Raw genomic sequence first — 27,164 nt, 5'->3', positions numbered from 1 at the left:
GTATATAAGGAGTTAAGGAGTATATATGGAGTTAATGTATTTGATTACTTGGAAGAAACTTGGTCTGATAAATAGAGTATGTTTTTTAAATGAACTGATTTATTTACTTTGATTAAGAGGTAACTAACTGTGGTCCACACTCCAGCCCAGTAGGTGGCGGTAACACATCTCAATATTAGTTGCCACATGTCACTAAGTAGAAAATAGTAGAAGAAGACCTTGCAGATGCCCTGACCAAGAGAGAGGCCAATGCCTGCATAGTGCAAACAGCAGGACCAGGTACGGGTCTGACAGGTCAAACTGAAAAGTTTTACCCAGGTGAGATACAGTTCAATCACAAGTCACACTAATCAAATTAAATCCCATCCCACCCCTCCCAAACAAAGTGGACCAATGACGGTCTTAACCTTTGCTCTCTGTAGAATGATTAAATCGAAAACAGACAGAAGCTCAGACTATCTCCACAATGACCAAACTACCCTGCGACACTGTGGTGAACACTGCTCTACCTGTATAGGTGTATGTGTATCATGGGGGTGTGCGTTGGTCAGGATTCAAAGGTTACTTGTTTCATGATAGGGGCTGCACAAATTTAGCTTGAGCTGTCTTGTAACATACATTTGGATTTGGTTCTATGTTTTACTTGCATTTTATTTCATCATTCCTACAGCAAGTGTTTTCTCTCCCACATAGCCCATTACGTTTTTATTATAGGCTACAGCTGTGTTGTTGTGTTGTGACAGGCTAATTGTAGCAGGTATCCAAGGAAGGTCCTGTACTTAGGCCTTTTATCTCTGCTGCACATTTGTGGTATCTAATTTGCCTCCTGTTTATATCATTTATGTTATATTAAGGCTAAAATCCACAATATTATTATTAACTATACGGTGGAGTGTGGAGGAAAAAAAGATTTACGCATGGCTCTAGGGATGTCAATGTCCACCATTTTGGTCCAGACTGAAATATCTGATCAGTTATTAAATGTATTTCCATAAACTTTTGTACAGATATGCATGGTGCTCAGAGGATGAATCCCAATGACTTTAGTGATCCTCTGACTTTTCTTCTAGCGCCTTCTGCAGGTTGACATTTTTGGCTTTTATTGAAACTTCTTGACAACTATTGGATGGATTTTCATCAAATTTGGGAGATATTCATGCCCCCCTCAGGATGAATTGTAATCACTTTGGTGATCCTGACTTTTCCTCTAGCGCCACCATCAGGTGAAAATTGCAATTTGTCCAAAAATGTGGTTTAAGCCTAAATACTTGCAAAACTAATGACATTTAGTGCTAATTAGCAAATGCTAGCATGCTAAACTAAGATGATGAAGGTAAACATTATAGCATTGTCATTGCAGACCGTATACTACTACTTGTATGTGCATAATTGTTGAGTTTACTTTTTTACCTGTCTTTGTTTAGCTTTGCTGTCCTTGTTTTTAACTGTATGTCTGTTTCCATCTTCCTGTAAATTGTTCTCAACTAAACTGTGTGTAAGTACATTGAGATCAACTTAAAACCAGAGTCAAATTCCTTACATGTTACACTTACTTTGTCAATAAAGCTGATTCTTATGTTGTAAAATGTAGTAATGGGGATTTGTTCGGGGGTGGGGGCAGGGGAATATATATATATTTTTTTTACAAGGTGCCCAGAATTAGTGAAAGACACCCCTGGTCAAAGAGTTTAATGTAGCCCACAGAAAACACGCTATTTATAAATGCGACAGCAGGAATTCGCTTAAATGTGAGACTTAGCGTCGATCTGCTCGGGAAACAGTCAGCATTTCAGGTCAAACCACGTGTTTTCTTGCACATAGAAAAGGTGTAAAGGGTTAAAGATCATCTCGGGCAGATTCAGATTCAGCAGGTTTGCTCTCTGCTCTCCAGCAGTTTAATCGCTCCTCGGGCAGCGCTGGCTCGCTCCGATATTTCAACTCGCTGTGGATTGTGGGAGTCGAGGACGCTGCCCAGGCTTGTTACCGGAGAACCGGAGACATTTTTCGCCGTGCCCTGTTTTGTAAGTAATCCAACAGGCTTGCTCACCGTCGTGTCAGGTCGAGTATGATCGCTTCTCGTCAGCCGAGCCGGTCTCCGCTCACCTAACTGAGCCGTTAACGTTGGCATTTCGTGCTTTTCTGGCATGGAGGCCGAGAGCGGACACCGTGCTGCTGGAGCTGACAGGCGGGGAGGGGAGGGAAGGAGGAGCGGGCAGCTGTCGCCGCTCTGCCGGGGTTATTTCCACGCGAAAGCTCGCTGACCTGAACGGGAAAATGTCCTCAGCTCGTCTGACAGACGATGTTAGCCATTATTTGAGTCGCCCAGTGTGTGGATTAAATAAATTACCTGTGCGAGACATCCGGCGGGCTGTTGGCATACGGAAAATGTTGTCTTGTCAGTGGCCAGCAGAAAGAAATGTCCAGTGTGGCGGTTAAACACACCTACCTACACCTGACCGGAGCTGAGAAATACCGCAGATGTTGTATCTGCTATCTGCTGGTCAATAAGGCTGTAATTGCCACGGTTAACGTTGTGTTTGATATGATATCGTGTGAAATCCTCGCATTACAGCAGGTTTTAGGAAACAGCCTGGCCTTTGGTGGGGCTAATTGATTATCAGCTAATTGGTGTCTGCATCTGGTACAATAAAAAAAAAAAGACTTCAATCACAATCATTTTTACATGTCATGAAATTATCTAGCTCTTATCTTGGATTGGCTTAGGATATTAGAGTTTTTTAATTAGAGTTTAACCTAAAAAAAAAATCATAGCCACATGCAAATTTATATTAAATAATTGGCCATTCCCAGGATGTCAGGATGCTAATAGCATATCTTCTTACTGAAATAACCGTTTGCAGCAGTGTCCAGACAGCAGCATAGCTTTTATGATAATCCATGTCTTCCTACAGCTAGTGTGACATTTAAACTGCTCTTTGGCCTGAGAGTTATCTAAACAAAACACACAAAAAGCCTAATTTGGATCTTGGGTAATTCATATAAATATATAAAATACTAAAGTCTGGTGAGTTAAAATTTGAAACTTTGAAACTGACATGCTTATAGATGCATCCAGGGGATTTGTAGTAAATGAGGGGATGACAGCAGAGAACTAACTGCTGGAGGTTTTGAAAGGGGGCAATTAATGGGCTTGGCCCAGAATGCATAATAACAATAATAATTTTTATTATTATATGTATTAAGGGTTTAGGGCTGGGAGTTGGGATGTAAAACCTATTTGGGATTGTATCAGCTTTTGTTTTTATCAATTTTAACGGGTCAAAACCTTCCAAAACTAAAGATTTTTTAAACATGTATTGGTACTTTTTTCAGGAATTGCATTTAGTTTGTTGTAAAAGTATTTAGAAAACAGATTCCATCCATTAATGTCAAACTGACAAGAATATAACCTCTGTTTTTTTGTTTTTTTTTTATTCAGCAAAGAAAGACATTATGAAAGCACAATTTAGTATGTTTTCAGTGCCAGAATTAAACTAGCCAGCCTCAGTAAGAGGAGTGATGAGTGGAAACTGGTAAGATGTTTTTTTTTTCTTAGAACACACAGCTTGTTGCAGACAGTTTATTTATTTCACTCTCTTATTTTGATTCATCACTTTCAAATGGGAGAAGTGTCCTAACTTAACACTGAGATTTCATATGGGCATATTGGGCAAATCTGCAGCTTTCCAGTTTGGGAAAGATTTCTACTGTTGTAGCCTCAGTTTGTGATTTCAACCAGTAAGATGAGTGTATGTTTTCACATCTGGCCAAGACATATTTAAGAAAGAATTCCCACTTGGTGTACTCAGTAATGTATTACTGTTCATATAATATTTTATTCATAAAGAAAATCAGTCATATTCAGGTCTGTTAATAGGATGGTGAAGGATGCAAGAACATGCCATTTCTCTGCACTTATCTCTGCCCATCAGCACAACCCCAGATTCCTGTTTAAGACTGTGGATCAGTTAGTTAACCCTGCCTCTCCTTGTGCCCCTGCTGAGCGTGATGCTGATTGTGAAAAGTTTCTTTTGCACTTTGCTGGTAAGGTGGAGTTAATAAGATCTGATATCACCCCCAATCCTGCCTTTTTAGATGTGGATCACCCGCTCAGGGATTCTTTGAGCAATTTTTCTGCTGTTACTCTGCCCGAACTCGCAGACATCATGTCTCTCATGAGAGTATCCTCCAGCCCTCTGGACAAAATCCCAACTAGGTTTCTATTGGAAGTTATGGATTGTATTGCGCCCCTTTTACAAATTATTTTTAACAGCTCGCTGTCTACTGGCTGCGTCCCTGATTTCTTTAAAACAGCTTGTGTCCAGCCAGTCTTAAAAACCTGGGCTTGATCCCACCCTCCTGGATAACTACCGCCCAATATCCAAATTGCCTTTTATTTCAAGATTCTCGAAAAACTTGTATCCAAGCAGCTTCTTGCTGCTGTGAAAACAATAATACCTTTGAAAAGTTCCAATCTGGCTTTCAACAACACCACAGCACTGAGACAGCCCTTCTCAAAGTCACTAATGACCTTTTAATGAATGCAGACGCAGGCATGTGTTCAATTCTTGTGCTGTTGGACATAAGTGCTGCCTTTGATACAATTGATCATGGCATTCTTTTAGACAGACTGAGGCACTGGGTGGGCATATCTGGAACTGCACTAGACTGGTTCGCATCTTACCTGTCCAATAGGAAATTCTGTGTTAGCATTAATAACTTCAAGTCATCCTTTTCCCATATCAAGTATGGTGTGCCTCAAGGTTCAATTCTGGGACCAATATTGTTCTCCTTATACATGCTTCCCTTGGGTGATGTAATCCGCAGACATGGTATTTCTTTTCATTGTTATGCGGATGACACACAGTTGTACCTCCCTGTCAAGCCCACTGACCTTAGCATGCTGAGTTCTCTGCAGGACTGCCTGTCTGACATAAAAAATTGGATGTCGATAAATTTTCTTCAGCTCAACTCAAATAAAACTGAAATCCTTGTTATTGGGCCCCAACACATCACTAAACAAATACTGCCATCTACTGGTAACCTGTCACAACATATCAAGCCTGTTGCAAGAAATCTTGGTGCCCTGTTTGATAGCAATTTGTTTTGAGCAACATCACTAAGCTTGTCCAATCATGCTTCTATCACCTCAGAAACATTACAAAAATACGATCTATTTTAAATCTTAGAGATGCAGAAACTGTTGTACATGCTTTTATCTCCTCACGCCTCGATTATTGTAACAGCCTGTTCACTTGTCTTAATCAAAAAGCTCTGACACGACTGCAGACTGTACAAAACTCAGCTGCTAGGCTGTTAACCAGGACCAAGAAGTATGACCACATAACACCTGTTTTAGCCTCTTTACACTGGCTCCCTGTTGGTTTTAGGATTGATTTTAAGATCTTGTTGATTACTTTTAAGGCTCTTCATGGCCTGGCCCCAGATTATATTTTAGACCTTGTAATCCCTTATGAACCTTCACGTAGTTTGAGATCTTCGGGCAGGGGTCTCCTGTCTGTTCCTGAGTCCAGGATGAAAACTAAGGGGACAGAGCTTTTGCTATCAGGGCCCCGAGGCTCTGGAACAACTTGCCCAAGAAATTAGATTGTCTGAGTCAGTGTCTTCGTTTAAATCTCGTCTCAAAACACATTTTTATCTGAAAGCATATCCTGATTTTACGTGAACTGGCTGTTTATTTTACTGTTTATTTTATTGCTTTTCTGTATTTCATGTGTTTTATTTCTTTATATTTCGTCATTCACTGTGTTATTTTATTTTTCTTGTTGTGAAGCACTTTGTACTTTGTTTTGATAAGTGCTCTATAAATAAAGTTTTATTATTATTATTATTAATGGATCGTGTACCTGCAGAGCCCCACACTGGTAGTGGTCTCAGCATCATGTCCAGCCGAGGAGGAAAGAAGAAGTTGACCAAGACGTCCCGGTCCACCAAGGCCGGGGTCATCTTCCCTGTGGGACGCATGCTGCGCTACATCAAGAGGGGTCTGCCCAAATATCGCATTGGGGTGGGAGCGCCCGTCTACCTGGCTGCTGTCCTCGAGTATCTTACTGGTGAGATTCAGTTTTTTGGAGAGGAGAGAATGATAAATTAATAAAAATGTATATTTGAATACAAAGGACTACTTATCTACTTATTACAGATGTTTTACTATTGACTTAATATTTACAAATTCTTTTATATTCAGTGATATCGTCTCAGAACCCAGGCAGAAGGTAATGCAACCAAAAGAGGCAACTGCTATAAATTAGGAGCTTTTCCCACTAAATTGTTCACATCATCTTACAGATATGACAGTTTGTGGATACTGATGAGGAAGCACTTCAAAGCTGTACAATACTTGGTATTTGCTAAAAAAGTTGATGGGTTACATTTGGAGGCGCACTTGCTCTTTGAGTGCAGTTGTAGACATTTGTTCCGTTCTAATGTATATTAATTAATTAGATTATTTTTTTTTTAACCCATGTAGCGGAGATCTTGGAGTTGGCAGGTAATGCAGCCAGAGACAACAAGAAGGGTCGTGTCACACCACGACACATCCTGCTGGCCATCGCCAATGATGAGGAGTTGAACCAGGTCAGCTGCTGCACATATCTGAAAAAACAACAACAACATTTTAGACACGTAAACTTGATATTATGTCACGTTTATTTTAAAGTTATCTAATCTGCCACTTGAAGGACAACACCAGTGGTGTTTTCATTCTGCAGCCCATTTACAAAAAACGTATGTAATATCATTGTCAACTATTTTCCAATGCATACAACACGTTTTTAGATTGATTTCGTACCTTCAAGGCAGTGTGGGACCATGTGAACTTCAGGTTTTAACTTTGTCTTCCCGTCTCAGTTGCTGAAAGGTGTGACTATCGCAGCAGGTGGAGTCCTGCCCAACATCCATCCAGAGCTGCTGGCTAAGAAGAGAGGAGCAAAGGGAAAACTGGAAACACCCGTCTCACCCGCCCCCGAGAAGAAACCCAAGCCGGTCAAGAAAACAGCAACCAAGAAACTGAGTGGGAAAAAGGCAGGAGGGAAGGCTAAGGTATTGCTTCATGTGAACAGGCCACAGGTGTGGTGATTGTGATCAACGCTGAATGTGTTTGTGGTTGAATGTGGGAAGTTGAAAGTGGAGAACGTTTCATTACTGAACTCCTGTGATTAAGTATTTGTTTGGCTGCTTAAGAGCACAGGAAACATTTAATTGTACCTGTTTAACCACTTAGCATTGTTGTTGTTTTGGTACACTGATTGATTTGTAAGCGTGCTATGTTTAAATTAAAATCAATACAATAGTTTTTAAAGACATGGACATGTCTTACTAAAACGTGTTACCACCAGTTATGTCTGGAGCAAGCTATTTTATCTTCTGAGCATTCAGTCCTGTAGTTTCAGTCATTTGGGTAACGGAGAGCAATGCCATTCAAACTTAGGTAGCAACAGCAAATAACTCAACTGAAATGATTGAAAATGCAAAATCTGTCCTTTTCCAAGCAAATTGTGGGGTGATTCGATGAGAACATGAGACAGCCGAGAGAGAAATGAGGAATAAAGACATAAATATTGACATCTGATAGCCTGTATTTCATCATACTCAAAAATGTTAACTTAACAAAATATGATCTGGACTGATGCTATTTCGTGATGTGTTTTTAACTGGCGTTAACACCAGAAAATGTTAAGCTTAAATTATAGGGACTAGAATTAGATTTATTTTATTTTTGGATATGTTGTTATGCCTGCATGTGTATGTCCAGGGGTTCCTTCACAATAAACTGTAATATACAGGATGTTATAGGTAAAATTGTTAACATATTATAATGTTTTGACATCTTTGATAGGCAGAGAAAAGTTAAACTAAGAAGCGGCACAGCACTGAGACAAGATGCTGTTATAGTAAAACTGCTTCAGTAGTGATACTGTAGCTGACCCTGGCCTCTTGCATACCCAAAGAGGGGGCCAAGAGAAAACCATATTCCTGTAGAGAGAAATAAAGTGTCCCAAGGGATCATCATGTATTCTGTGTCCTCAACAGAAGCAGGGTGAGGTGAGCAAGGCGGCGTCAGCAGACAGCACCACAGAGGGATCTCCAGTTGACAGCTTCACCGTGCTCTCCACCAAGAGCCTCTTCCTGGGTCAAAAGGTCAGTTTTCTGTCTGTAGAAATATACTAACCCCAGACAGGCCTAAGCTATATATATATAATAAACTACAGTCTCTATTGAATGATTGACGTTTGGGATGAACAGATACCTAACTCATGCCAGGCTAAAATAAGGCTTGTAAAAAATGTCTTTGATAACCTACAATACATGAAGACATACATAAATATATACTGTATACACGTGTTAGATGTTCAGACTGAAATTCGCCGTCAAAGGCAGAACCAAGGCCAATGTTTAATAATTCAGAAGTCAAAGGAAAAACACAGTTTTGTGTCTTTTTCAGTCATGGAGGATGCTTTCTCTGTTTTGGAGAAAACTTGATTTCTCATTCTTGATTAGCAACCCGATTAATCAGATCAGTGCTCAGGACAACTATAAAACAACAAAACATATATGTTTTGTTGCTCAGCCGCAGGGTTTTTATTAAAAGCACTCCTGCAGACTTAAGACTATAAACTGTTAGATCTGCCTCCTTTTAAAATATTCACCTGTTTTTATTCAGTCTTTTATCTTTACTTACCCGTCATAACTGAACCAGGTTTAAGAAGTGAAATCAATCAAAGATGATGTGATAATGTTTTCTTAATTAGTTATCTGGTCTGTCTCATAGAAAGAAAGTTGTGATATTTTGTTCTATAAATGTAAGTATCCATCACGCAACAGGTCTGCTATAATTCACCAAACTTCATATGAGGGCTTATACTGCACACAACAGAGCAGTGCACTAAGCTTGAAGTGTATAGTAGCAACAATGAATGCTGTGTTAACTGTTTGTCTACTGTATCTCAGATCTGCCAGATCTGTTAGCTCCCCTCGCTTTGGTTCTGCTGAGCATAAAAACTTCTTTTTAACCTTTTTTATTGAACCGAAACATGGAAGTAAATTTGCCTGAAAGTCTCATCTAAGCCCTGTCTTTTTTTCTTTTTTTTTTAATGTTCAAGTTTCAAGATCACAAGATCAGAAGCTTATAAAAATAGGTTTGAATTTGAAAAACATAAAAGGCAGGGGAATGACATTGTGCGTAAGAGAATGAATGACTCAAGAATGATGCAAGAAGTGTCACTGATTCCCTGCTCCCTAATTTTAAACAGTGATAATAAATGATAGTACTGGCTGATTTATAATGATTTTGGCTCCTGTGCACACTCTTTGTGCTAAAAAAATAATATTATGTCTGCTGTGTTTAGCACTTAGACATCTGTGATTTTTTTTTTTTTTTTTTTTTTTTATCTCACTAAAGCTTGTCGGTAGTGCAGTACAACATAAGAAACACAATTCTGTAACAACAGATAGGAAAGGATTGACTAATGGTGTCAACAGGAATGTAATTTGTAGTTGTTTTACAATCTGTTGAGTCATGAAAACTCTATTATACTGTTAAAATGGAATGCAAAAAATTAAATGTCCTCCGTAGAGGAATATATGTGGGAAATCTACTTCCAGAGCTCAATGTTTCAGTTCAGTTGTGACTTTAACTGCTGCTAATGGCACTGCATGCTTTGCTCTACTGTGCATATGCTAATACTAGCAAATTATTTAATACTGACTCATTAACCTGACCTAATGTAGTAGCGCACACTTTCTGATTCTGCCCGTATCATTTGGCTACAGATTTTATTTTTCAAGCATAATGACACAGACTCCTTGCTTGTGGTCTTTTCACTAATCTGTAGCAATTAACAGATTTCCTCTGTTTTGTTTGATTTCACCATGAATTAATTGATCTTTTAGGAACCTTGGAAAACATGTAGTGTCAGAATAAATATATATATATATATATATATATATATATATATATATATATATATATATATATATATATATATATATATATATATATATATATATATATATATATATATATATATATATATATATATATATTTTTTTTTTTTTTTTTTTTTTTTTTTTGCCAATTTCTAAATGCTAAAATATTAGTTTAAAATACATGGTTATGGTCATTTAATACACATTCCTAGATGTATTGAATGAATTTGAAATTCATCTTAAACACTCAGTAGTTATACTGTCTTCATTAGTAAAATGGCTCGTTGCTCGACTGTGTAGTTGACCACAGATTAGAGCAGCTGTTGAAATCAGTGGATGATAATTAATAAAATTTATGCAGTTAACCTCCCACTGATTTAAGATAATGAACCCATGAATAGAAGCTAGTCTGTTTCTGTTTTATAGACTTAATTATCATAACTGCACTTTTCCTGCCCAAGTGTTAGTCACTCTTTCACTCTGTTGTCACTGCTATCACTCTCACTGCTTTGTTTTTAGGATGATTTGGGCTTTTTTTATTATCAAGTCGTAAGTTTAAATCCTTGGAGGTGAAATGTGTTTGTATAACAGATGACTAAGTTACTAACAGGATGTGGCATATGCATTGAAAATTCTTAACATTTAGAAGGATGCCATGACTTTTTGACTTTTATGTTTTAGAATATTCCTTCATAGTAAAATAACTGGCGTTGAAACTGAAACTGTGGGGAACAGCTAGCCTTTAACAAACAAAATAAATATCACATTGTACAATAAATATTAATATACTGGAATTATTATTGAAAACAAATACATAGTAAGAATACGAACTGACAATCTATAGGAACAACAGGACTAAAGGGAGACATTTAAGATGTAGACAAAATGACATAAATACTCTGAAATACTCTCTACACTCTGAAGTAACTTAATCATAACTACAAACACAGCTACAAAGGTGGGTAAAATTAGGTTGTATGCCATAGGCCTTTTTCACAGAAGACATTTTGACATGTCTCAGCAGGAAAAGCACAGGTGTAAATAATCGTAATCGCCATCGTTAATGTAATTAGTAACACGTGCGCTTTTCCTGCTATGACAAGTCAAAATGACCTAATTAACAGTATTTTTCAACCTTCTACTGATTGTATCCATCCCTCTTGGTTGTGGCCATTTGTCCGTGTTTCACAAATGTGGTCCTAATTATCCGAGCTGTTTCCATTGACATTTTAAATAATTCAGCATTTCTTAATCAATGCACCTGCAGGCCTGCTGTCCTCCCTTTTGAACTCTTTTAGTTGTTACAATTTGCTTTGAAAACTTATCCAGAGGTCTGATTTAATGCTGACTAAAGCTGATATTTGGCTTTCAACCTGATAGAGCAGTTAGCAGTACGACCTTTTGTAGCAGTGTTTGTGTCCGTGAGATGGTTACATTATTTTCTGTTTCTTATGTAGTCCTGTACATATGACTGCACATAGAAGCATAGGTTGTCAGTCTACATTTAGACATTAAATTGTACAAGTCACTGCACACAAATCCAAGTAGCATGTACTCACTGTGTGCTTTCAGCTGTAGTGCAGATATGTTGAATATCCAGTTCTATAAATCATCAAAAAGTCAAGGTATCCCTATTAAGCAGTGGTGTGAATCTGGTTTTAATGGCTTTGCTTCCTCCCCTCTTCGTTCTTGCTTTCCCTCTTCCTCTGCATGCCTCCACCTCGCTCCTTCCCTGCAGCTGAACCTTATCCACAGCGAGGTCAGTAACTTGGCTGGCTTTGACGTGGAGGGGGTCATCAACCCCACCAATGCTGAACTTGAACTTAAAGATGATCTAGGTGAGCCCCCCCCCCACCACCCGGTCCTAGTGGAGGTTGAGATTAAAAATCCTTGAATGTTCAAGAGCTTGACACCTTCTCCTAAACTGAATTGTCAGTGAATTAAGAACTCTAAGAATAAGGTTTCAGACCGCTGGGCTGGTTAGAAGGACCTTCTTCCACCAGGTCTGTTCATTCACACTGTGGGCAACCTGGTTGATGTTATGATCATTTAGGACAGATGTTGGACAGTGGAAGAGATATTGATTAAATATGTATGGCTTAACTACAACTCATAAAATCACACATTTATCACTGTGTATTTTGATTATTGAAAAGCAGTTAAAGATCTGATGAAAAAATAATACAAAAATCCAGGTGAAGCTCAGCTACTCTTTGGTTTAGCCATGTATTGTTTTTTTTGTTTTTTTTATTACTTAGAGGGACTCATTTTCATAATCAGCAGGTTATTGGAGCTTTCTCTATTACTGGAGACATTTTCTGTGCTTAGCTCGTTACAAGCAGAACAAAATGTAATCTTATTAATCTATGGAGATCAGCGTCCTCTTGTAGCAGGAAATACAAATTTTGGATACTTTTCATGTCTGCTGACCTGGAAAACCTCAGCTGTAGCCAACTTTCCTCAGCAGAAGTTCTTGTTGAAAAGTCCTGGTTGTTCAGCTCTCAGGAAATGACCCTGATGAAAGCCACAAGCCGAAACTCATTCTGACAATAAAGTTGTTCTTTATACTACAAGTGTTGCTGGAGTTTTGAACTCTTCAGACTTTTCCCCTTCTCCATGCACCTTGGAAGTAGGTGTGCCAGAAATACTCTGCTTCTACAGCTCTAAAGAAATATAAGGACTTGTTGATGATGTTGCTCGCAGTGGGAAAACCTGGTGAAGATCTTAACTTTGATCCTCTTTGACCTCAAGTAACTGACCCTGCTCTCTGTCTTAAAATGAAGAGCAGAAAGACTTATTTTCTCTTGCAGATCAATAGAAAATCATATAAAAAATACAATACCCAGTAGCAAGACATGAATTTCTGTGGAGACATTCAAGGATTTTATCAAAGCTCCTCAGAGCAGCGATCCTGCTTGCTCTTCCCATTGTGTAGATGTGTTGAGGTTCATTTCAGGTTCTCCTTTCAGATGGCTGCCAGACCTTTTATAATGCTTAATAATCACTGTAATTTCAGGTCAGTTATTGGACTGAAATAGGGCACCAATTTACAGAAGAAAAACTGACATGAACCTTTGTTAGTTGTTCACTGCAGCCTGACTGTAAGGTCGGTGGCCTGGAGTGTGATCATAAAATTCTTTGCTCATTTTAATGGGCTAAGGAATCAGGACGACACAATTAGTCAGAAAACAGATTTAAAAAGTTTTCGCTTTCTTTCCAATTGCAAAAATAACATTTTAATATTTTAAATTGCACTCTAGCATGCAATCTTGTGTATTGATGAGTGTAAACTACAAAAATGTAGGCTCATTTACTGTAATTCTGTGTTGTTTTTTAAAGTAAATCTGGCAAACTGTGCAGTCCTGCTTCCTAATTACATAACGTGACCCACCGTGTTCTCGGTTGCTTCCTTGTTTCCTGTGATGTCCTCAGCCAATAAGGAGTGCGCTCACTTCTCTGTCTCTTTTCTTCCTGTTCTTCTCTTTCATCATGTTTTTCCTACTTTTTGTTCCATCTTGTTGCTCCTGATCACTCACTGTGTTTTTACCACCATGTTGTTTGCCTGTTGTTTGTCGTTGTTGTCGTCTGTAGTTGCAAGTTGTCCAAGCCGACATTTCCATCGTGGAGAGCGACGCTGTCGTTCACCCGACCAGCTCCTCCCTCTATACAGGTGGTGAAGTAGGTAAAGGAACCATTCACGCCACAGAGACCGCGAGTGCCTGTCTGCTCTCTCTCTCTCTGCATATTCCAGATAGTCTGCACTGCAGTCTGTGGACAAACATCACAGCAGCAGCACAGTTTTTATTCTGCATTGTAGGTTATTTAGCCAGTGCTCTGCACTGAAGATAACCTTTTTAACCTACAACCCAACTCCCTGCTGTTCTTACTGTAACTGCTTCACTGTAGTATTTATGTAATTTGGTGAAACATTGACTGAAAGAACTATTATTGTATCATGAGTGAAAATTAACTTGCAGAGGCTTGAAATGTGCAAGCAGGGACTATTTTATGTATGCAATTAAGTGCTTGTGGGAAACTCCAGTTTCCAAGATTTGAAAGTCGGTTGCCAAAGAGTGTTGCAGTCACACGCTATGTTTTCAATAAACGTAACCCAGAAGACAAACTCAATGTGGACATTGTGAAAAGGATCATTTGATTTTGGCAGCTTACTGCATTAAAAACAGCTGTTGGTTGGCAGATGACTTTTCTCAGATATCAGAGATTCCTGCATTTTTATGCACCAAATGAAGAGTTCAAAACAGTGCTTGCAACCGGGGTCTGTCTCTCAAAGCAGGATTAATGAAGTTAGCTGGATAACCTGGAAACCCCCAAATCAACATCATGGACTGAAGCAGAAAGAACTTCAGACAACAGCACTGCTTGGAAAAACGAAGCCCCCCTCATTCATTTGACGGGGACGGCAGCGTTGGCTCAGCGGGGGTGCCGACGCAAAAAAACGCAGGGTCATCAGGCAAAAGAAAACCTTTTGCCGCAATGCCACCCGACGTCAACCAGCAAGATGCTGCGTTGGCCAATCAAATACATGCAAGCGCACACTGGTGGATTATTTTGTAACATGAACGCAGTAGTTCTACTGTTTACTTGTGATTGGCATGACAAAAGATAAACTGATTGCTGCTCTGGTAACTTTCCAGAATTGTAAAATCCTGTCTCATAGTACTATAAACTGCTGCACAGTGTTTTTGTGTCTGAGAAGCCTTCAAACTCACAGATCTACTTTTTAAACCTGCTCTCCTGGATCGTATTTCATTGTCTCGCCGGTACCTGAAAGTTCCCTCTATCACCAATGCACTGTTTTAACGCAGGGCTGTTTTCAGTCTGAACGCCCGATAATTTACTAATCCTGCTTCGTGAGACAGACCCGTGCATTAACTACTACACACTCCTTATCTGACTTTCCTGAAACATTAAATGGACTATAGTAAATATTCACTCTCACAAGCAACTTTCAAGTCTTTGTAAGTTTATTTTCACATCATACAGGCACAAGCTACAGCCAGCCTGCAAAATGTGTAAAAGCAGGGATTTAGTCCTTTTAACATGGGTGGCCCATGTGTTGCTGTGGTACACTGATGATGCTGTAAAGTGCTTCACCTTTACAGCTAATCCCACTGAAGAAAATATATACAGTACTTCAGTATGTTACCCTTAATAGTCATCAAATATCCAAGTGCTGTTAGTAGTAGTTATGATCTACACAGAGCAGTTGAGTACATGATGTAATGCACACACGACTATATACTTCTATCAGTGTAATAATGAAACCATGCTGCTGCTTGTTGTTGCTTTGTACTATTTGACTGAAATGTGGGCAGTCTGGGACTCACTTCATATCCTGTAACCTCCGTCCCCTGGACTGTGCTGTCAGTTCAGCTGGTTAGAAAGAAAACCCAGTTGTGAATGAATGTTTAACTATTTAACCATTAATGACTATAAAACAGGCTGTTAAACTACAAAGATTATTACTTTTTATCTGCTTGCTGGTATTGGCTGTTAAATAATTTTATCACTAACTTTTCTTTAAAAGGCTGACATTAACCTTATTCTATTTTTCATGCCTGTTTTTAATGAAATTGCAGCCAGAACAATCATTTTTCTGGCTCTTGAATCACCTCTCTCCTCTCTGGTTTCCTTTGTGGCTTCTCTCTCTAGCTCTTGAGTAAATCTGAAATAGTGTGATCGATGTGGAATGACTTCCTTTAGCCATCAAAATAAGTAGGAAAGAAACTGTTGAATTTGCTTTCCCAGTGGTCTCATAACCTGTAGATGTATCTTCCTCCTCTTCAGTGTTGATTTTAGATTACTCCCAGGACTGTTTTACTTGAAATGTGTGTGCAAACAAGGTAAAGAGAGCTTTTACATTTTCATCTATAACATGTTGCTAGCCTTTTTTTCCTTTATACACAAACTCTTCACTCTCTAATTTGTGAGTGAAATAAAATACCCTCAGTCCACTGCAAATAAGCCAGTATGGCAGAGGGAAGTAATTAGGGACTGGGGCTTTAATACATTAGTTTAACTGACTCAGAATGAGTCATTTGGAAAATGGCAGCTTTGAAACTTTGCACTTAGTAACAGAGACTCAGTATGCTGCATGAGAGGTGTGAGCTCAGAGACTCAGAGAGAAGCCAGGTGAAAAGATTGACAGCATTGTTGTCTGCCTGCCTACCTACCTGTCTGTCTGTCTCCATGTCTGCCTGCTTGCCTATCTGTCTGTATGCATGACATCACCTCCCCTCTTTCCTGCTGTCTTGTCTGCTGTGAGCAGTATACAAGGAGTGATCACTCCAATCATCTCTTCCACTTACAGGCTCTGCTCTGGAAAAGAAGGGAGGGAAGGAGTTCATTGACGCGCTGCAGGAGCTGAAGAAGAAAAACGGCCCCCTGGAGGTGGCTGGCGGTAAGTGTGCAAAGCAGATAATATCAGGATTTGCCTAACAGTACCTGCTGCTTACCTTGTGGATGCTAAAGAGATTTAAAAAAAGAAAAAGCTGTTTGTCATTTCTGCCAGACGAGCCTGAAGGTTTTGCCAAGTTCACGTTTGGACTCTTATTATTAAATTGATAAAGTCAGTTAGCCAATGCAACAATAGGCATAAGTATTTTCCAAAATGAATCTCTCTGACATTACGTGTTGTGCTCATTATTTAAATGAAAGGCAGTAGACAGGTTTGTGACCCCCAGTATGTTTTGGACATATTGACAGGTACAGATCTGTACTGATTGTGAACTTGTTCATGTAGCAAAACAGCTGCAGCAGTAAGATTATTATTTTTTAATTGGTGAAGCAAGGAAAACTCTCATAAAACTCTCAGAAAAACAAAGGATGGGGCGTGGGTAAGACTTTCTAAGTGGTATGACTTTGCCTTTCATCCTGTATAGTAACAGCTAAAATGTGGTGATGATTATGAGCTGGTTTGATGAATCACTTGACCACGTGACAGAGCAGCAGTTCCAGAGCTAATGGTTAGTGTTTTCTTGAATTTGATTTTAAAAGGTGAAAAATGACAAGACATTGTAGACTCATTGAAACTCTGCTTCAGCTATATATTTTTATACTATAGTTTTAGTTTCATAACAAGCTTAGAAGCAACCTCGACCATTTTGTGTTCAGACACTTTCTGCCATTTTGCACGAAGACGCCCTCGCTTAGCTGAAACTATTAAACTTCCATATCCACTTGAGAAAAACATAACAAGTGTGAATGTAAACCCCAGCTCACACCACAAAGACCAATCATCTCTTCTTCTGTTATCATTCTGTTTTGCATTTGTTTGCCGCCTCTCATTTGTTTTTGTTTTTTTTGTTTTTTTGCACTCTGCCTCACCAACACTTGATTCATGACTTTCTTCCAATGTAACTACTGAAGGGGTTACAAAGTGCATATTGATCTACTCAAGCACCACCCAGCTCCTATGTCACTGTGTCCCGAAAAGCTCTCTTCACACACACACACACACACACACACACACACACACACACACACACACACACACACACACACACACACACACACACACACACACACACCAAGCTAAACAGGGCTTGGTCCTTTTGGCCTTTGCTTCCACATTTAAATGATGTCAGGACACTGCAGCAAGGATTAGACACACACACACACACACACACACACACACACACACACATATTGGACTAATTCATTCTTCTCTTGAAGGCTAAATGTTGCCAGAGTTTCTTTTATCATTGAACTTTTTAGAGAAACAGTGAATACTTGGATATTTTTGTCATGAAAATGATCAAAGACATTTAGTATTGGCACATAATATCTATTCTTGGCGACTTTAGTCTAAAACAACAGGCACCAATCTTCAGAGAGCCATATTGTTTGAGCCCTTACAGATAATTTTATTTTTCAGTCCATTTGTCTCCACTTTCTCTTTCTGTCCCTCTCTTATTCTTTCTCCATCTGTCTCTCTCATTATTCATCACTCACACTCACTTTTGCAAACACTCCCCACCGTCACCACTGCTCTCTCTCACAGTCAGCCAAGTTAGCTCAGCATCATAATCCCAGTCTCTGTGTGGAGCTCATAAATAGATTACCAGGTGACTGAACACAGAGCCAGCAGAGCCTGTCAGGGATTCTGGGGATCTGGATCAGCCAAACGGTCATCCTGACCAGACCTGGTTCAGAGCAGCCATCAAACAAGTTCTTCAGGATATTTAAAATACTTGGAAAAAAGTATTTGCTCATCTGGATTTTGCGAGCAAACTTCCCAACTTCGAGGCCATGCAGGTACCAGATATTCACCAATCTATTCTGGCAGAATCTGAAGAATAATTGTTTAATATTCCAAAAACAGGTAGAACTTAAGTTTAATTTTATTTTGAAATGCATTCATTGTTCATTCATAAGAGTGATCTGCTGCAAAGATTAAATAAAAATTATGATAAATGTTAGATGACAATGGGAGCTAAATAAGTTAAAGAGCAGCACTCAGTGTTATTTTGCTGTGATTTTACCACCTGTAATCAGTGGCTTTAGCCTGGTAGGCAAAATGAAACGCTCCCATAGTAATTCAAGCATTGTAATTAAAATAATGGGTAACACTTGGATAGTCCACCTGCAGATAGGTTATAGAGTATTTGTAACATTTCAAGTGTTTCGCTGTTGTCTGTAGATGTTTAACAGATAATCAGTAAAGTATATGTGACAATTCATGAACATACCCTAACCGAGATGGTTTAAACCTTTATTTGTGAAACAGTTGAATTGTTGAATCTCAATAAGCTGCTGAAATGTTACAAATATTCTATAAACTATGTGTAGGCAGACCAACCAAATAATGTAATGTTATTTTTAAAGCAAAAGCCCCAAACATTCCCCAGCTCCAGCTTTATGAGGATTTGCTGCTGTTCTGTGAGAGTAAATTCAATATCTTTGGATTCTGGACTATTGGTTGAACAAACCGGCAATTTGATGACATCAGCTTGGGCTTTAGGTAACTTTAACGGACATTTTTCACAGTTTTGTTTTTTTGGCAATTTATAGACCAAATGATTAATCGAGAAATAATAATCATCCGATGAATCAATAATGAAAATAATCGTTTGTTGCAGTCCTAGTGAAATCGGTGGAGCTGGAAGCTTGGTGACGTTGTGATTACTTGCAGGTTGTTAGCGGTTAGCGGTGGCTACTGTCGCTTGTGGCTAGTTTTATTGGTGGCAAAATGGATATGAAGATGAAAGCTCTACTGGTGTTGCTTTCCATTAGGCAGCACATTGTTGTATAACGATGAATGATGCGACACAGCTAATACATGGTAATTGCTTCCTTCATTTTGGTCTCTGTGATCCTTCATAGGTCAGCACTGTCAGTATGGTTTGGAATTGATCAGTGGTGCAAATTTGTGTGCCAAAGTTCACCAAAGTTGAGCTTAACATGAAAGCTCAGTGCAATATACTTTGCCTCTGTGAACGAATCCTGTACACAGTGATTATTATTCTTAAATTTTGCTGTTATAAATGCGGGTGTGATTTCTAGGTCTGTTAACCTGCCTGCCAAGTTTGTTTACTTGTCGCTTTGCAAGCAAATTTATTAAGGACTTTGGGCTTGATGTGTGTTTTGCTCTTCTGATGGTAGAGGACTGCATTATTGTGATAAACATGTAGTGAAGGCGTTGAGGTGGGTATTAGGTGAAGTAAACAAAACTTTGCAGAATAGTCCAGAAATGTTTTTCTTCTTTTTGCAACTCCTTTGCTGATTGATAGAACTGAATCATGATTCACCCCAAAGTCAGTTCATAAAAGCTTTTACATTTGCTGTTGTTAAAACATACACCTGGTGATAATCTATGTTTTTCTTATTGTCAACAAATCACAAAGACCAAAACCAACAATTAATTGATCCTACTAGCAAGTATTGTGTCTATGTATCCAAAGCCTAATATATCTTATTCCTCTGTGACATAGAGCTTCATTGTTGTGCAAAAACACATCAACACTTGCACTGTTGCACTGATGAGTGTTCCTTCATTACCATGAATACACACTGTAGTTTCTTTTGAGTCAATCGCACGTACACTTTCTTGCTGCTGTAAATACTCACTAGTAGAACTAGACTGATAAATTAACCGGGCAGGTACATGGGGCTGGTCCAACAGAGAGCAGTAACAAGCTTATTTTTCTTATGAAAATGTCCTTCTCAGTACATATCATCAACATCATCTCTTATTTAACACATTTAATGGATGCCTCTCAAAAATATGTCCTTGTGTTATGTGTTTATGTAATAAAATGACTATCAGTCGATGTATCGTGATTCGATATTAAACATTTTTTTTAAACGAATATTTCAAATATTGATATCGGTGTCAGCCTCAGAAGTCCAGTATTGGTCGGGCTATACTCACTAGAGCACCTAATGTGTATTCATCCTCTGAAAATAGTCCCCAACAAATGTACTATTTCCTCCTGTTTGAGTAACGTTGGCTAAAAACTACAGTGCCCAGCTATTTTAGGAAATTACTATGCCTTTTTGGAAAATTAAGCTATATTTTGTGAACTGTTTTCAAAGATTTACGTCTTCAGTAGGAAAGCCCAATTGACAAAAAAGAATGCCACCCACAGAAACTCAATCTACATCAACAGAAATGTTGCAGTGCTGTCTGCAAACTTTGATTGACAGGTGATCTCCAGATGTGCAACACCACCACGCACTGTTCCTCCTTCCCAAACCATAAAACAAGTTGAACTTTGCAGGCAGTCATGAAACCCGTAATCATCATCATCATCATCATCATCCATACACTTTACCTCACGACCAGATCACACATGCAGTGTGACTGGCTCTCGCTCTGCTGTGTGAAGTCTCTCCATCCTCTCTGCGGGCCATCTGGAAATCAGCTCGTCCTCAGCTTTGACTCCAGTCCAGTCACACATTTGCTGTGGGCTAATAAAATCTGACTGGAGGCTTTCTCACTTCACAGAGTCAGGGGCTTTGGCTGAGTTACACTGTCTACAGCTGCTGGTTTGATGGAAGACTAAACTAAATGTTTCAACTCTCTTCTTCTCTCTGTTTCCTCCTCCACTTCTCCTCTTCTTTTCTCCTTCAGCTGTCTGGAGAAGTGATTTTTCCGGCCCACCTCACTGTAATACCCTGGTCAAACCACTTTAAGCTCTTTGAGATTTGCTACATACATTTTCCACAAAGCAAAGTGTTATTTTAGCATCTCAGGCCTCCAAACTCAACTTTTGGGTTTTTACAAACTGGTTAATGAAGCTGATTTTGACTGTAGACAATGGACATGAATCCAGCAGCATGTCAGAGGTGAACAAGTTCACTCACTGTCTAACTAAACAAAACTAGCACAGATTTTGCAAAATATGATGCTGTAGCACAGTAACAATTTGTCTCAGAAAAAGTATGTTTAAGGTTTTGAACACTAAGTAATGCAGGTGGCCGCTGTGGATGATGACAGACACTTCTTTCATTTTGTGTCATTATGTTTTCAATGTTCTCTGTCAGTTTTTGGCCTCACAGATGAATGTCATCCAGTTTCTTGTCTTTTTTAAGTGATGTTTTAGAATATTTAAAATGTTCTAGCTTAGTGACAGTGGCAATTTGATGGCTGTTCTAATTTAATTTAGGGCTGAAACTATTCAATTATTATTAAAATTAATCATTCATCGCAGCCCATATTTGATTCATGATAGGTCCTAAAAGTATTCTGATTATTATAGGAATGTGCGAACAAGGAACAGAAACACATTTTTTTTCCACTTAGTCTTTCTGTAATGCAAGTGGAAATGCAGTACTTATATCACTTCTTACCAAACTTTTCTACCTGAAGTATGTTTTCATTTTGCTCCTTCTCCTTCTCTACTTTGTTCCTATCTTTATTTCCTCTCCTCTTCCCTGCACACATTCTTAACCGTTCTTCATCCTCTCTTCTCTCCATCCCTCAGCTGTGTTGACCGCCGGCTTCGGCCTGCCTGCCAAGTATGTCATCCACTGTAACAGTCCAGGCTGGGGCTCTGACAAGTGCGAGGAGTTGCTGGACAAGACAGTGAAGAACTGCCTGGCTCTGGCCGACGAGAAGAAACTCAAGTCTGTGGCTTTCCCCTCCATTGGTAGCGGGAGGTAAGAAAACACACACGGAAAGAAACACACCTGACAAACAATGCATCATGCAATCCGATATTTTGAGGTATTTTTCCTGACTTTCCTGATGCTTATAAAAGCAAGATGCTGTAAGAAAATATAATATTATCTTATCCTACCTGACAGTATGCAGTGTCTCCTCATGAACAACAAGCTTGCTACACATCCTACAGATCACCAGTGTACCATATGTCAACTTGAGGGTATTTTATATATAAAAAAAAAAAATTTTACTCGTGTCTCTGCCCGCTCATACATTTTTCTCAATTTTCTCAGTGTAAGTCAAAACGGAGTTGACATGGTTTCCTGGCAACGGCGGTAAACACTTCCACTTTGATCTGGAAAGATTTACACAATCATGCCATGTATTGGAACAACAGTAAGAAGAAGAAGAAATTGTGAAAGCAGCACATGGAGTGGTTCCCAACCTTTTTGGCTCGTGACCCTTTAAAACAAAGCAACGTCTACTTGTGAACCCTCATCACAGGTTTAATACTGTATGTGTGTGAGTTGCAGCAGTTCAACCAAAGAGTGATGTTCCCTTCTCAGTTTGTTTCATTTAAATATTTTAAGAGGCCTAAGAAGGTATAACTCTTCAGGATTTTGCAAAAAAAAGGCAATGATTTAGAGAAAAGTTGCATTGCGCTAGGGTTGGTGGGTCCACCACTGTGGTCCAGACTGAAATATCTCAACAACTGTTGAATGGATTGCTATGAAACTTTGTACAGATATTCATGGTCCACAGAGGATGGATCTTACTGACTTTGGTGATCCTCAGACATTTCCTCTAGCGCCACCATGAGGTTGACATTTGTGTTTTTTAGTGAAATGTTTAGACAAGTATTGGATACTTTTGTACAGATATTCAGGATCCCTCAGGATGAATTTTAATAACTTTGGTGATCCTGACTTTTCATCTAGCGCCCCCATCAGGTCAAAATTTTTATACTTTGTTTTTTAACAAAACACCTGCAAAACTAATGAAATTCTCATCAGCCTTTGTGTTTAGTGCTAATTAGCAAAAGTTAGCATGCTAACACACTAAACTAAGATGGTGGACATGGTAAACATTAAACCTGCTCAACATCAGCATATTAGCATTGTCATTGTGAGCATGTTAGCATGCTGATGTTAGCATTTAGCTCAAAGCACCGCTGTTTCTAAGTACAGCCTCACAGAGCTGCTAGCATTGGCTGTAAACTCTTTGTCTTCTTTTCTTATTTCCCATCTTCTTATTCATTTAGTGACCTCAGATTTATCTTGCGGACCCTTGTTGGGTCTGGACCCACAGGTTGGGAACCACTGAACTGATAGGGAGTCAGTCGAAGTCAGGTTCAGACTCAAACAAACAACTTTAGAGTGATGTTTTAAAGTTTTCACACCCCTGAAAAACTTGGGCATAGGTTTTGAGAATTTATGAAAAACGATCAACTTAAAAAATGAGCCTGGGCTGAAAGGGGTAAAGAAGAAGTCAGTTGGAGGTTCTTTGAGTATTTTAAATTTCACCATTTACAATTTTACCAATTTTACATGAGTGAATCCTCATACTATCAAGAAGTCTCACACTCATGCTCATTTTAAATGATCCAAGTTAACCTAGTGTGAAGGATTTTTCCTTAGAGGGCCCTAATGTGGGTGTCAGGTGGGGTACAGGTCATACACATTTCACGCTTTGGGTCACTTGCAAATGTAGAAGTGAAAGACCTCTGTGTCTCTAGCACGAGTTCATTTTGCTGTCTCCTGCAGTAGACCCATAACGACAGCTGTGTAGATAGGAAAGGAAGATCTGTTGCTTAGACCCTCAAGGACAGTAGATTGCATTCTCTGTCTCAGACTTAGATGTAACAGACATGAATCTCCCCTTAAAATGTAATACATGTGACCTCCTAATTCCAAGGTGACTTAAGTAAGCATTAGAATTCACATATTGAGGCTAGAAAAGCATAACCTTGTTGGGAGAACACGTTAGACTCTATAGTGCTATTAAGGGATAAATATTGTGGACCAGGAAGAAATATTCAGACTTGGTTTTGGCACTGCACTGGGTTTCACCTGGTACTGCTGATGTCATTTTCTCCTCAGCCAAGTCTCATTAAACATTGCTGTGTAAGGCATCCTGAGTCTCCAGAAACCTTCTTCATCATCAGAGTTGACCAGCTTACAAGAATTTTCTTCACACCTAGCTTGTCCTCCAAATTCAAACTATGTATAATACTATCAGTAAAAATCTATATGTTTGTATGTATTCTGACCTCTAATATAATGAATGCCAGAGTCATGGTCAAGTAAATAAAAAATGACAAGTCTCTCCAGCGTTTGACCACATGAACCTAAATGTGTGTGTGTGTTCTTCTCTGTCAGGAATGGTTTCCCGAAGCAAACGGCGGCCCAGCTGATCCTTAAGGCCATCTCCAGCTACTTTGTGGCCACCATGTCTTCCACCATCAAGACCGTCTACTTTGTGCTGTTTGACAGCGAGAGCATCGGGATCTACGTGCAGGAAATGGCCAAGCTGGAGGCAAGCTAAAAGAGTTTGGAGTATTCGCCTCCTTGTCCCTTTTTCCCCACTCAGTTTTTTCCTGCAAGGAAATAGGAAGGTGTTTACTAGTGATTTGTTTAATATGAAGAAAAGAAGAATCTTTCTATGGGCCGGGAACTTGTTTTTGCATTATGTTTGTATTTTTCCTATATTGTTTTTAATTTCTTATTTACTTGTCACCTCTGGCGTTTAAATGTAAAAGTGCACTGTTCATTCTGCGGACTTTTAATTCAAAACAGTGCCACACAAAACAGATTCAAAAAGTGAAAAGACTCACTTTAAGATTTAATTTTCATGGTATATACGGTAAAAGATGTTATGAGAGATAGCTACACCTCAATTACCAGGCTTCCAGAGAAGTCCGCTGAATACGGGTTAATGCATGTAATGGCAGTAAAAACAGCTATTCTTTCTTTTGATCTCAAAAACAAAAGACACTTGATTCAGTGTATTTTTTGGTATCAATTCTACGTTTTGGAACATCTCAGTTGTTAATAGTACTGTATAATGAAAAGGTAAAGCATAAAGAAAAGTTTGTTCTACTTTGGTCTTCAGGAGACTAATATAACAGAATTACGGAATGAGTTTTTGTGTTGTGTGTTGCAAAACATTGGTTTCCTTGTGTGCTGCAGAGACCTTGGATTTCCCCAAAAATGTAATCAGTTGGAAAAAAATAAGTTGATAGTCATGCAAATGCCCCGTATATTATGTGCTAGCATCATGAGTTTATATTGTAAACTGAACACCTGTTGGTCGTCATTTACAGTAAAAATAAATCAATTTATGACATAAAATGGTAGCATTGGACATTGGAGGTTTTTGCAGGGCACGAATGGTTTATATTGTGTGTTCCTATCAGTGTTTATATAGATGGAGTATTTGTGAAATGTTATAGTAAAATATTGGACTCTAACATAGATTTTTATTTTCTATTTTAATTTTCACACTGATTCTGAAAGGCACAGGTGATTTTGAAAGAAAAAAATAGTGAGAGATAGGTTTTTTTGTGTGTGTTTTGTCTTTGTTAAGCCATAAAACAAATGTACTAATTTTTGCTGGAAATAGAGGCTCTCTGCTGTTGCTTTTGGTTCGCTCTTTCATTCAGCAGCCACTAGATGGCTCCCTGTAATCAAGAATTGGATTTTTCATCAGCCATTTTCTGTGCAGCAGCAGGCCTCTTCACACAGACGCTGGTCGATTTGAGTTGGATTTGAATTGGGACTGATGGACGTATATATCTAAGGAACCCGACTGCTCTGCTGCATTTGGACTTTTCAAAAGCCTAACTTTCTTATGAAAAAAAAAAGTAAAATGCTTTCTAAAGAATTGCTACAATTGATGATTCTACAAAAGGTCTGTACACACTCCGGTAATAAAATACCTTTAAAAACAAAATTTTTTTCCTCTTGAAATTATGAGATCATTTTGTGTGTCATGCCGACCTTGAGGATGCTGCCAGGAACTGTGGGCCTCGTCAAATTAAAAAAAAAAAGTGTCAGAGTGTGAAGTTTAATTGCAAGAGAAAACTTTATTGTCCCCCATGGAAACAAGTGTGTGTGTGTGTGTGTGTGTCTTGAATGTAATAATAAATCCATCTCCACTGTATTAAAGTGAGCATAATTCAAAGTGTTGCAGAACAAATGGCAGAAGGATGACATGCTACATTTATTTGATTTGACTGAAAGCCACATTCAAAGCCTCAGGATCCCCAGCTCAACCTCCAGCTCTAAAAGTATGTGTGTGTTTCTGTACTGAACTTATGGGGGCCAAATTGTCTCACAATGAGAAAAGAGGAAGGTTATCAGTGAGGACATTCTGGTGAGCTGATACATTTTAGGGTCACAATTTTAGGATTGTTTAAAGTTGAGCATGGAGCAGAGAGGCTTAAACAAGATGAATGTACGTTTTAAACTATTTTTTGGGATGAGTATGCCGTTGTTTCTCAACTTTAACTTCCCCACCAATGGCATTTCTGATACCAACCATCTTCCAGCCTGTAATCTGTTTTGCATACAACCTGCCCACAGCTGATCCAATTTTCAACAGCACAAAGTGAAACACAAGAAAGCAAACATGTAAACTCCAGCTATCTCAGCACATCTTATTATTATAAAAAATAAATGATGGAAGCAAGACCTCAGACAACAATGAAACAGCAAAGATAGACATCTCTACATCAAAAAATTCAGCGGTTTGAACAAAAATCTGGCGGTAGAGCTTTGTCAGCACAAGTTTTCACTTTCATCCACAACTTTCAACTAGTTTTCTGCAGACGTGAACCAACCTAAGCAACACGCCAATTTTGAAATGTTAGTGTTTGACAGTGGAAGTCAGGCGCACTATCAAGTGCACAACATGTTAAACGTGTGATGTACCTATGTACCTGGTACATAGGTACATTGTGTTTCCTGCGTATTTGTGAACTGCAGAAGAAGGAAAAAAAACTTGTGTGTCTTATTTATATTTTCCTGAGTGGGCTCTTGTGGTCATGCGAATAACGTCAGTGTTGGCTTCTTTTAAACATAGTCAAGTC

The 27,164-nt window shown here is 38.9% G+C and overlaps 1 protein-coding gene across 9 annotated transcripts; it reads left to right on the top strand.

Moving 5' to 3' along the window:
- Positions 1-1,628: 1,628 nt before the first annotated feature.
- On the top strand, positions 1,629-26,026 carry LOC122888605 (core histone macro-H2A.1). Of its 9 annotated transcripts, none has more exons than XR_006380737.1 (9): positions 1,645-2,021; positions 5,874-6,074; positions 6,491-6,597; positions 6,871-7,062; positions 8,053-8,160; positions 11,687-11,786; positions 13,540-13,630; positions 16,280-16,369; positions 21,897-21,948. XR_006380737.1 is itself a non-coding variant. In XM_044223247.1 (9 exons), exons 2-9 carry the CDS (start codon positions 5,903-5,905, stop codon positions 24,617-24,619), a joined length of 1,107 nt encoding a protein of 368 aa, XP_044079182.1. In that variant the 5' UTR covers positions 1,662-2,021; positions 5,874-5,902; the 3' UTR covers positions 24,620-26,026. The 9 variants fall into 9 exon arrangements, 8 of the variants coding, with proteins under 8 accessions (XP_044079188.1, XP_044079185.1, XP_044079182.1 ...); XM_044223247.1 differs by lacking the exon at positions 13,540-13,630 and adding an exon at positions 24,454-26,026 and having other exon boundaries at positions 1,662-2,021; positions 8,056-8,160; positions 21,897-22,071; XM_044223249.1 differs by lacking the exon at positions 11,687-11,786 and adding an exon at positions 24,454-26,026 and having other exon boundaries at positions 1,670-2,021; positions 8,056-8,160; positions 21,897-22,071.
- The last annotated feature ends 1,138 nt before the right edge of the window (positions 26,027-27,164 follow it).

This window comes from Siniperca chuatsi, linkage group LG14 (genome assembly GCF_020085105.1).
Source record: "Siniperca chuatsi isolate FFG_IHB_CAS linkage group LG14, ASM2008510v1, whole genome shotgun sequence".
Taxonomy (NCBI): Eukaryota; Metazoa; Chordata; class Actinopteri; order Centrarchiformes; family Sinipercidae; genus Siniperca; species Siniperca chuatsi.
The sequence above is the reverse complement of the archived record's forward strand: the minus strand, read 5'-3'. Positions and strand labels throughout refer to the sequence as shown.